General features: G+C 50.8%; 1 protein-coding gene and 1 non-coding gene across 2 annotated transcripts; one reads left to right on the forward strand and one right to left on the reverse strand.

Moving 5' to 3' along the window:
* Window positions 1–8,741: 8,741 nt before the first annotated feature.
* On the reverse strand, window positions 8,742–8,823 carry Trnas-gcu (transfer RNA serine (anticodon GCU)). The gene has a single exon. It is a non-coding gene; the product is annotated as a tRNA-Ser (tRNA).
* A 288-nt stretch (window positions 8,824–9,111) lies between these two features.
* B4gat1 (beta-1,4-glucuronyltransferase 1) lies at window positions 9,112–11,550 on the forward strand. The gene is made up of 2 exons (XM_006980584.3): window positions 9,112–10,462; window positions 10,709–11,550. Exons 1-2 carry the CDS (start codon window positions 9,407–9,409, stop codon window positions 10,898–10,900), a joined length of 1,248 nt encoding a protein of 415 aa, XP_006980646.1. The 5' UTR covers window positions 9,112–9,406; the 3' UTR covers window positions 10,901–11,550.
* The last annotated feature ends 149 nt before the right edge of the window (window positions 11,551–11,699 follow it).

Raw genomic sequence — 11,699 nt, forward strand, 5'->3', positions numbered from 1 at the left:
TCTCTTCTGGAACTCTGGGACAAGACTATAAAGGGCTGGACCCCTTTAGTCTTTGATAACGTACCAGAGACTGAACCAGTACAGGACACTTGTTTAGAAGCCACAGGCTTTTGCTATCTTAGAGGATGGGAAGGCAAGCTCTGACTTTGGAAGCAGAAATAAGCCACCAGGCAGACCTCAAATAAAGGTTTATTCCTTTGACTATTGTTTGTAGATACCTGCCCTGGTTGGTCTGGCGACTGAAACAAAGAGGTTCATGATCCAAGGCCATGAGAGAGGGAAACTAGCCATGATACAGCTTGTGAAGGTCTGCAGAAGCATGCAGTACAAGACTCTAGAAGAGGATGCCACTGACCCTACCTGGAGGTCAGGGTTGGCCTTACCTAAGCTGGACTTGGAGGAATGAACATGAGTTTTCTGGGCAATAGGGGAAGAAGAGTGTTCCCTTCAGAGGTGCCAGAGAGTGGACGACACAAACAAGGGGACTTTCTGAAAGGAGCCGAGAGGAGAAGGGGAGGGAAGGGGAGAGGATGAGGCGGGCATAGCAGAAGACAGGCCAGGTAAAGACCTGGCTTTATGTAAGTGATCCTTTAGAGCTTTGTCCTACAGTTAATGGACAGCAGTCACAGGGCTTTCGTAGTGGAGTGTCATAGTTAGAGCTGTATGTGGACAGTGACTTGGGACACAGGGACAAGAAGCAGAGAGACCACAGCCAAGTGTCCCTGTAGCTGGGGAACAGAGCAGAGTGTGGTTGTTTCATATGACGCCGCTTCATCCCATGGCTAAGTGCTGAGCTTGGAACTTAAGGAGTATGGTCTCTGATGCAGAGAGCAGAGGCGGGCAGGCCTTGGACCCAGCCTGGGAAAGTAGCTGAAGTCCCAAGGACTCTTGGCAAAGACCTTCTGATAGTCCCAGATCCCAGTTCCTTCAGAGAACTCTCAGCCTGGCAGACTCTCCAGGGGGCCAGGAAGGTACCCCTCCATCCACTTACAGGCCAGGCAGTCTAAGAAAACCCACAGGGGCCACTGTCACCTGGAGCAAGCCACAAGTTGGGCTGAGCAGTGGAGGATCAGTCCCAGAAAAGAACACTCACGGTGCAAATGTCCTGATATCACATCTTGAATTTCCATCTTCCCACCCAACTTTCCATCAGACCAGGAGAAGGCTGGCTTTAAAATATATATATTTAAAAATTTATGTGTATGAGTGATTTGCCTACATGTATGGCTCTGCATCATGTGTGTGCCTGGTGCCCACAGAAGCCAGGAGAGCATCAGATCCCTTGAAACTGGAGTTACAGGTGCCTGTGAGCTGAGATGTGGGTGCTGGGAAGTGAACCTGGGTCCTGTTCAAGAGCAGCCAGAGCTCTTAACCACAGAACCATCTCTCCAGCCCCTATTCTTCCCCTCTGTTTTTGGAGATAAGGGTCTCACTGGGTAACTCTGACTGGACTGGAACTCAGAGAGCTGCCTGCTTCTGTCTCCCAAATGCTGGGGCTCAAGTCCACCACACCCAAAGGAAGCTGGCTTTCCACTGGAAACAAATGCTTGAGCAGATGGGTGGCACCTGTCTGTCCCTTTCCTGATTCTCGCTCTCCTGCTCCCACTACCTCCTTGGCCCTGATACAGGCCCGAGGCAATCAGACACTCTCTCCTTTGAAACAGCCTGTTACATCAGCAAGCCCTTGGAGATATCAGTGTGGAAAGGACTGCTATGCCCAGATTGCGGGGACCCCCAAAAGATCACCACAGAGACCGAATCCTGCATGTAAAAGCAAAGAGCCTTTATTTCAAGCTCCAGAGCTTGGTCCCTCTGTCTGTCTGACACAAACAGTGAGAGCAGAGAGCCCTGAGCTCAGGTGGGGGCAGAGTTTTTATCGTAGCAGAGGTTGGGGTGAGGGGATTTCCAGGGTCCAGGACCCTGATTGGCTGACAATTGTCTAGGGGTATCTGTAAAACAAAAAATAGGTGTGTGCTAGACTCAAGGACATCTGGCCACCTTATCTAATGGCTGGAATGTTTGGGGTGTCAGGTACTTCCTCACCCCTGAATGGATCCCTGGGTGGTGTCAGCTTAAGGCTTTTCCTGGATCTGGGTGTTGCCTGCCAGTAAGCCTGTCACAGAAGCTGTGTCTGGGCCCCTAGGCCTGTCATGGCAGCTGTGTGGTCAAGCTGTTTTGGGGCCCCTCCACAGGACTGAGCCAGCTTAATGGGAGGGACACGGACATTTGAAGCTCAGTCTTGCCCCTCAAAGTGCTGGCTCTTTTAATAAGGAGACTGGGTAGCACTGGTTAAAATTCTGCTAATGAGAAGCACTTAGCAGTGGGGGAGATACAGGCCTGTAATCCCAGCACTCAGAGGATGCAGGCAGGAGGATCAGAAGTTCAAGATCATCTCTGGCCACATAGGGAGTTTGTGGCCAGCATGGACTACATGAGGCCTTGTCTCAAAAAGAAACAAATAGGGCTGGAGAGACAGCTCATGGGTTAAGAGCACTGGCTATTCTTCCAGAGGACTCAGGTTCAAGTCACAGTACCACATTATGGCTTGTAACTGTCTGTTAACTTCAGTTCCAGGGGACCTGACACCTTCTTCTGACTCCTACATGTAATGCACAGACATACACGCAGGCATATACACACACAAAATAATAGGTCAAAATGGTTAGAAGGTGGATTTTAAAAACAACAACAGCCGGGCGGTGGTGGCGCACACCTTTAATCCCAGCACTCAGGAGGCAGAGGCAGGCGGATCTTTGTGAGTTCGAGGCCAGCCTGGTCTACAGAGTGAGTTCCAGGACAGGCTCCAAAGCTACACAGAGAAACCTTGTCTCGAAAAACCAATCAATCAATCTAAAAATAAACCACAAATGAACAATAATAGCAAAAACAACAGAGAAGTCTTTGACACCTGCAAATCTGTGATCTCCTTCCCTGGCCATCCACCACAGCCTCACTTTCTACTTTGGTGGCGTTGAAGCCTTGGTCTAGCTGGAGTCACTAGGCCAAGGCGGTGTATGTGTTGTGCCCAGATCGTGACCCCCAGAGAGACCACCAAAGACGAGCATGCCGGAATGCAAAAGCAAGGTTTAGTTCTGGATATACAATACAAGCCTAGGCAGGGACTTCGTCCAATACATCCAACGCAGTGGAGGGTGAAGGAAGTGCCTGCCTGCCTGCAAGCTGTTTTTAAAGGAAAAAATCACAAGGTTACATCATTTAGGGGTGCTAGTACAGGTACAATTCTGATTGGCTCGCTTCTAGGGGCTTTCTAGAAATCATGGCTTAATCTTACTTCTAAGGGAGCGGTTGCCCGCCACCATTTCTCATTGGCTGCCCTCAGTTGGGGACACTTTTATGGTCAGTTACCCTGGAAACCAGGGTTGGAACATTCTATAGGCTGTCATTATTCGTGACTACCTTGTGACTCTGTACTTTTACACTTCCTGGTTTCTGGAATCTGGACTGACTGGTTTCAGTAACCATTGGCCTATTCCTAGAAGGAGAAATCCTAGGCCTTAGTTTTTGGGTGAAAGCATTTTGGTCTTTTTTCTAAGATGGCTCGTTTTGGTCTCACAGTGTGGGTGTTTTGCCTGCATCTATGTCTGTGTACCACACGTGTGCCTGGTGCCCTCAGAAGTCAGAAAAGGGCATCATGCCAGATCCCCTGGAACTGGAGTAATGGCTGTGACCATCATGTGGGTGCTGGAAGTCAAACCTGAGTCCTCTGGAAGAGCAGCCCGTGCTCTTAACTACTGAGCCAGCTCGCCAGCCCTTGAGCTGAGTTTTGAGTAATGAGCAGTCACCCATTAGCTAGCCAGAGGCCCTTATGCTAAGGTCTAGTCCAGCTTCCCTGGTGGAAAGAACCAACCAGCTCTTGCCTCTAGGGACAATGTAGCCCCATCTGAAGCATGATCCTAATTAGTCTTAACAGATGAAAACCCAGAGTCAGATATTAGGGTGAAAGCTGAAAGATCAGAGAAGCAGAGCAGCCAGCCGCAAAAACTTCTTACCTCTCCCAGTGCTTAGGCTGAATGGGGAAGATCCTGTCTCTGCAAATCCTCAGACCGAATGGGCGTGAGATCCTATCTCCATCTGCTTTATATTCCTGTCTCCACCTCCCTAGTGCTGGGATTAAAGGCGGGAGCCACCACCACTCGGTTTCTCTTTTAGACTGGTTCAATCTCGTGTAGCCCAGGGTGGCCTTGAACTCCTGATCTTCCTCCTTCCTCCTCCCAAGTGCTGGCTGGGATTAAAGGTGTGTGCCACCACGGCCTGCCCTCTATGGTTGCCTAGTGGCTAGCTCTGTCCTCTGATCTCCAGGAAAGCTTTATTTGTCAGAACACAAACAAAACATCACATAATACCATTACATGGAGGCGACACCTTGAGGCGATCAGATTATTATAAGGAATAGGTGAGGGACGTCAGTGCATGACAGAACAGGGCATTTCTCTGTAGTGTAGCTGCTGCCATGAGACTGTAGGATGGACCTGGATGGCGCCTGGTTCTTTCTCAGGGTTTCTCAACAAAATCATGGTTGACTGAGGTCACCTGACTGGATTTATATTTCCTTTTGCTCTAAAGACTTGGTCAAGCTTCTCCCCTTTCAGCCCTGTTTTACAGCGTTAACTGAAGTTCTCCAGAGCAACGGAAGCCGTGACCAGCAGTGCATTCCTCCGAGGGAAGAGCCTAGAAGGAACAGGACTGTGTTAAGGGCAGCCCAGGGAGCTGACTGAGCTGCTGCTGCCCCGTGACTTCTTCAGGGGAGCTCTGGAGGTGGCAGAAGCTGGGACTGAGCTGTTGAAACTGAGACAGTTGACAGATGAATCTGCAGGTGCTAATTGCCCCGAGTCCTGATACCGCCATGCTGTTTTGTTTTGTTCTGTTGAAACAAGGTCTCTCTATGATGTAACCCTGGCTGTCCTGAAAACTCACTCTGTAGACCAGGCTGGCCTCAAACTCCCAAGAGATCCCCCTGGCTCTGTCTCCCAAGTGCTGGGACTAAAGGTGTGCCCCACGGCGCCCAGTCAGACAGCCATGCTCTTTGAAGAAGGCTTTGTATGACTGAACCCCAGGTTGGTCTGCCGTTGTGGACTTCCTGGACAGTGGAACGAAGGCACCAAAGGACAAGAAAGGTCAGAAGTAAACTTTAAGAAAACTGTTTTAGGTTGGAGAAGATACCTCGGTGGGTAAAGCGCTCACTGGGGAAGCATGAGGTCTTGACTTCGGATCCCAGCACCTGTGATAAAGCCAGGCAAGTCAGTGCTTGCCGGTAATCCCAGCATGGAGGGGCACAGATCCCAGGTCCACCATCCAGTCTAGCCACATTGGTGAGCTCCAGGTTCAGTGAGAGATCCTGTCTTGAAAATAATGTGGAGAGCGACAGGGAACAATACCTGGAGTCAATCCCTGGCCTACACGCATATACACACTCATACACATCTGCATGGGCACGCGCGCGCGCACACACACACAGACACACACACACGCCTGCAGATACATACACATATACACACAAACACACACATATGCACACACACCTATACATATGCACATACACATACATATACACATGTACGTATACACACATGTACACACACATACCTGCACACATGCCTGCACACACACAGATGCACATATATACACACACATACACAGAGTAGAGACAGAGACAGGTTTTAGCAAGGAGCAATGCTGACTCATGTTTATTTTTTTCAACTTTCTGTTCTGCTTATGGGTTTGAGTTTTTGCTTTCTATGTAGTTGTTGTGTATGTGTGTGGGTGCGGCCACACACATGTCACAGAATGCACATGGAAGTCAGAGGAAAACTTCTGGAAGCAGTTCTCTCCTTCCACCATGTGGGTTCCAGGAATCAAACGCAGGTCATCAAGCTCGGTGGCAGGTGCCCACACTGTTTTGTGTTTGTTTGTTATGTTTTAAGTTTTAAGGACTTTTGTCAATAAATAATAAAAGAAACAAGTTATTTTTTTCTGGCAAAAGTTTAAGGAAACTAAAAGTGATAGCAAACCTTTGTAGTATTTTACCTGTCCTTGTCCCATCCCCTCCTGCAGTTGGTGGGTGGCTGTTTCAGTTTGGGTCTTAAATATTTCCAAGATCGTGTGTTGAGTCTTTGTTTTTGTTTTTTGAGACAGGGTCTCACAGTGTAGCCCAGGCTACCCTGGAACTCGCCCTGCCTCAGCTTCTGCCTCTGCCCTGCCTCTGGGTGCTGGGCTTCAAGCCTGTAGTGCTGTCAGAGGTGGTGAATCTGTTGGGAGGAAGTTAGGTCATATTTCTTCCAAAGGGATCCTGGGACTCCAGCCTTCCTTTTTGCTTCCTTCCTGTCAAACAACAGCAGATTTACCTCATCGCAAGCACCTCTGATGTTTTCAGGTCCAAAGGGATGGGGCCAAATGACCAAGGAACTTCTGAGACCTTGGGCCAAAATGAACTCTTCCCGGTATGAGGTTGACCTCAGGGGTTTGGCTATAACGACAGAAAATCACCTCACGCAGTGGTGGCTGTGAGGACCCAGGTCACTGGCTCCTAGGAGGGGGAGCAGACTTTGTTCTAAAAGAACTCTTTATGTTTTAATTGTCTAGGAACCCACCCAAGGGACTGATGCCAAGCACGGGTCTGTGTTTCCCTAACTAGGAAATCTCACCAGGGAAAGGCTCTAGTCAAGGGCAGCTCTCTAAGACACAATGGGAAAACCAATGCCCCATTCCTGTCTCGTAAAGACTACAGTGAGGCAAACAACAGCTCAAAGTTTGTCAGGAAGAGCTGGAAGGGACTTTGGTGGCAGACTGAAAAACTCCCTCAAATATCCAGGAATGTAAAAGTCATGCACACACGTGGCGAGGTGCCTGTTCAGAAGCAGCCTGAGAAGACCCTAAGCTCTTGCCCCAGCAGGTCGCTAGAGTGGGGAATGAAGGCTGAGGCAGGGTTGTAAGGCTTTGTTGCTGCTGAAGACAAGCTTCAACACAGAGTGAGAAGCCATGCTGCCTCTCTGGACAAAAGGTTACCAGTGGGAACATGGACGACATCTTTCAAAATTTAAAAAGGTTACCGGTGGGAATGTGGACGACATCTTTCAAAATTTAAGACAGATTTCGAGCCAGACATGGTGTGCCTGCCTGTAACCCCAGCACCGGAGAACACACGGCAAGAGAGTCAATGTGGAGGCAGCCTTAGGTTCCATACTAAGACTATCTCAGGTCAGACGTAGTGCTTACCTTGAATGCTAGCACCCTGGAGGCAGAGGCAGGGGGAATCTCCGTGAGTTGGAAGTCAGCCTGGTCTAGAGTGAGCTCCAGGACAGCCAGAGCTACACAGAGAGACCCTGTCTCAATACAAACCAACAAACAAACCACAAAAAGAAAACCTCTATCTCAAAAACACAAACAGTAAAATAATAATAATAAAGCAGCCAGATGTGCTGGTGCAAACCTCTGATCCCAGCACTCCAGAGGTGGTGGTGGCAGGAGGTTCACAAGTTCAAGCCCATCCTGGACTACACTAGTGAGCTACTCTTTAAAATAATAATAAAATAAAACAGGGGTTACCCAGAGCAGAGCTGCAGCCAGTGCCTACTCCACCACATTCTCATCTCATTCCCTTCCCTGTAGCCTCTTCTCAGCACACAGAAGCCGCCAGAGGTTTCCTTTGTATACAATATTTTGTGAAGCTCTATTTTAATAGTATTTATTTTGCAAAGTTTATTATTCTAAGAGTTCTGTTTGTGAAGAAAACGAAGTTAAAAACAGAGGCAGGCAAATCTCGAGTTTGAGGCCAGCCTGGTCTACAGGGTGAGTCCTAGGACAGCCAAAGCTACACAGAGAAACCCTGTCTCGAAAAACAAAACAAAACCCTCACGGTGCCCCCAAGTCTGATTTCTGAGCTCCGTGTCTACAAAACCTGTGTTGAAAGTTCTGAACGTCCCCCTTTCTCCTGAAGCCTATCTTCAGTGAAAAGGACAGAACCTGTATGTGCAGGGTCCCCTGCCTCAGTGCCCAGCACAGCCTTGGCAGAAAGCTGGCACTCCCGAGTACTATGGTACCAATCTGTGAAATAGAGGTCTCCCGAATGTTTGGAACCCTACAGTCTGCGGAAACCCCCTACCCACCCCAGCCAACGCTCTCACTCAATGCTCTCCCCAGCCTGCCCCAGTGCTCCTTACCAAGACTCACAGTGTTCTGTCCTAAGGAAACAAAAGAGTCAAGTGTTTATAAAGTATGATTGATGAAGCAGCTGAAGTGCCCGCCCTTCCCCCACACTTCTGCTAAAGATTTCATGGTTCCCTTCATCCACAAACACTAAGTGCCTTCAGTGTGCAGTGGCTGGTGTTGGACAAGCCTTCTGCTTTGATGTGTGTTTGGGGACAACTGTGTGTAGATAAGATGTTTCCATCCTGGGGTAAGTGAGAGGAAACAGTAGCGCGGAAAAAGTAGTTATTTAAACAATCAGACACTACATCCCCCCGCAGACAACCTCAGGCGAGGTGTCCGGGTACCAGTCTTGGATGGTAACCACCCCTGCGCTGTGGTTCTTAGGAGAAAGAAAAGGGGAGTCTTGACCAATTCCATGGCACATTCAGAAAGCTGGAAATACGAATTGACCAGAAACACGGTCGGTGGGCAAATTCGGTAGAGAACACGGAATCGGACCCTAGATTTCTTCACTTCACTGTCCAGGACAGGCAGGATGTGGAAAATTAAGAAGCCTTCTCCCTATAAAACAGGACCGACGAGGATGGGATTCGAACCCACGCGTGCAAAGCACAATGGATTAGCAGTCCATCGCCTTAACCACTCGGCCACCTCGTCCCACACGCAATACCCCTTTCCACATTCCCATATCTCTCATCTCATACGTACCTTAGGCACGCTTCCATCCACGTCCCTATCACCCACCTGGAAAAGTTCAGAGAAACAAGAAACAGCGTGACAAAGAGGTTTTTTAAAATTTCCTCTCCGAGGGCTTCAGCCGGGAACCGCGCCATCAGTGACTGAGCTGCAGCTGAGCTCTGCACGGGCTCCCCTCCCCGCGGTGCCGCCGACGCACTGCAGTGTCAGGACGCGCTTGGTCAAGGGGTCTGCGTCCCGATCCCAAGGGAGAAGTGCGCGTCCAGGGGTCCGCGGCCGCACGACGTGACCGCGGTTAAGTTCGGCGTTTGCAAAGCGCGCGCCGAACAGCGACCGCTGCAGTAGCTCCTCCTCTCTCACAGAGGGCGAGCTGGCACGCACCTAGATCGCTGCAAGCGGACGGAGGGCGGGGCTGAGCGCTGGGCTCGGCTGGCCTCGGTTGGCCTCGGCGGCGCTCGGCAGGCTGCGGTAAATCTGGGCTTGCGGAGGTTGGCAGAGGCTACGGCCCGGTGGTCCCCGCTTCGCGCCGGGAGCCCCGAGAGCCATGCAAATGTCCTACGCCATCCGATGCGCCTTCTACCAGCTGCTGCTGGCCGCTCTCATGTTGGTGGCAATGCTGCAGCTGCTCTACCTATCGCTGCTCTCGGGACTGCACGGGCAGGAGGAGCAGGAACAGTATTTCGAGTTCTTCCCGCCGTCCCCGCGATCCGTGGACCAGGTAAAGTCTCAACTCCGCGCCGCGCTGGCCTCCGGAGGCGTTCTGGATGCCAGCGGCGATTATCGCGTCTACAGGGGTCTACTGAAGACCACCATGGACCCCAACGATGTCATCTTAGCCACGCATGCCAGCGTGGACAACCTGCTGCACCTGTCCGGACTTCTGGAGCGCTGGGAGGGCCCACTGTCCGTATCAGTGTTCGCGGCCACCAGAGAGGAGGCACAGCTGGCCACGGTGCTGGCCTACGCGCTGAGTAGCCACTGCCCTGAGATGCGTGCTAGGGTTGCCATGCACCTCGTGTGCCCCTCGCGTTATGAGGCCGCCGTGCCCGACCCCCGGGAGCCTGGGGAGTTTGCCCTGCTGCGGTCATGCCAGGAGGTCTTTGACAAGCTAGCCAGGGTGGCCCAGCCCGGGATTAATTACGCACTGGGCACCAACATCTCCTACCCCAATAACCTGTTACGGAATCTGGCTCGAGAAGAGGCCAACTATGCCCTGGTGATTGATGTGGACATGGTGCCCAGCGAGGGGCTGTGGAGGGGCCTAAGGGAAATGTTGGATCAGAGTAACCACTGGGATGGCATGGCCCTGGTGGTGCCTGCGTTTGAAATCCGCCGAGCACGCCGGATGCCGATGAACAAGAACGAGCTAGTGCAGCTCTATCAGGTGGGCGAAGTCCGGCCCTTCTATTATGGGCTGTGCACGCCTTGCCATGCGCCCACCAACTACTCCCGCTGGGTCAACCTGCCAGAAGAAAGCTTGCTGAGACCTGCCTACGTGGTGCCCTGGCGGGACCCCTGGGAACCATTTTATGTGGCCGGAGGAAAGGTGCCCACCTTTGATGAGCGCTTTCGGCAATACGGCTTCAATCGAATCAGCCAGGTGCCTAAAAGGGAGAGGGCAGGTGGGACTGGGGCTGGAGGTGTGTCAGGGATGGGGTGGCCATTGATAGAAAGGAGGCAATGAAACAAGAGGAAAGTGGTGGTCGGATAGTGTAGAATTCCCGGGGGCGGGGGGGGGAGTGAAGCTTTAGGGATGACTACTTGAGCCCTGGGGATGTCATTAAATTATTCTCTCTCTCTCTCTCTCTCTCTCTCTCTCTCTCTCTCTCTCTCTCTCTCTCTCCAGGCCTGTGAGCTGCACGTGGCAGGATTTAATTTTGAGGTGCTGAATGAAGGTTTTCTGGTTCATAAGGGCTTCAAAGAAGCATTGAAGTTCCATCCCCAAAAGGAGGCTGAAAACCAGCGCAATAAGATCCTTTACCGCCAGTTCAAACAAGAGTTGAAGGCTAAGTACCCCAACTCTCCCCATCGATGCTGAGTTCTTTCTTCCCCTGGTCTAAGAATTTTCAGCATCTGGCTCCTCAGGCCAGACTGGGGTAAGAAACATCCCTCCACTTTACAGAGGTAGCTGTGGTTTTGAAACACTGGACTTGACTATGGGGTGCTGGGATCAAGTCTTAGCTTTACCACTAACTAGCTGTGTGTCCTTGAACAAATCCTGTTACCTCTCTGAGCCTCCATTGCCCCGTCTGTAAAAAGGGAGGTGAAACTACCTACCTCACAGAACTGTTGGCTCAGATGAGAGGCTGTATGTGAAAACATCCTGTAAGCTTCGTACAAATGTGAAGTATTATTAATATTATTACAGTGTTACTATTGTTATTATTATATTGTTATTATTAACAATGTTGGGTGGATAGCAGCAGAGCAAAAAAGTATGAATGGAATAAATCTGAGAATCCTGAGTACTTAATAAAAATGAGCCTTTTGCAAAGAAAGATGAAAACAGAATGTAGCGCTCAGACTGGGTAGAATGTAAGCCTCCTGGTTCTCTCAAGCCTTCGCCCTCCGAGAGGGAAGGGTCTGTGGGTCCCGGGGGTTGAAGTCTCAGCTCTGTGCCCTCCAGTACGTCGGGCCGTGCATTTGCCTTCGTATGACAGTGTGTAAATAAACGAGTGTTCAGACCCACGGATGGCTCTGTTACTCTCCTGAGTTGAAGGCTTGTGGGCAGGAGCATCACGGTATCCGCAGTGGACCCAAGGGCACAGACCACAAAAGCTAGGGCAGGCTGGAGGCCTGGGAGACTGTGGGCCGGTTGCTATGGAGACCCGCCCGCG

This window comes from Peromyscus maniculatus, chromosome 1 (genome assembly GCF_049852395.1).
Source record: "Peromyscus maniculatus bairdii isolate BWxNUB_F1_BW_parent chromosome 1, HU_Pman_BW_mat_3.1, whole genome shotgun sequence".
Classification (NCBI taxonomy): Eukaryota; Metazoa; Chordata; class Mammalia; order Rodentia; family Cricetidae; genus Peromyscus; species Peromyscus maniculatus.

Excerpts from the sequence above, each read along its gene's own strand:
- B4gat1 (XM_006980584.3), top strand. The coding sequence starts at position 9,407 with ATGCAAATGTCCTACGCCATCCGATGCGCCTTCTACCAGCTGCTGCTG. Across the intron at positions 10,463-10,708 it reads GCTTCAATCGAATCAGCCAG|GCCTGTGAGCTGCACGTGGC; the intron begins GTGCCTAAAAGG and ends CTCTCTCTCCAG.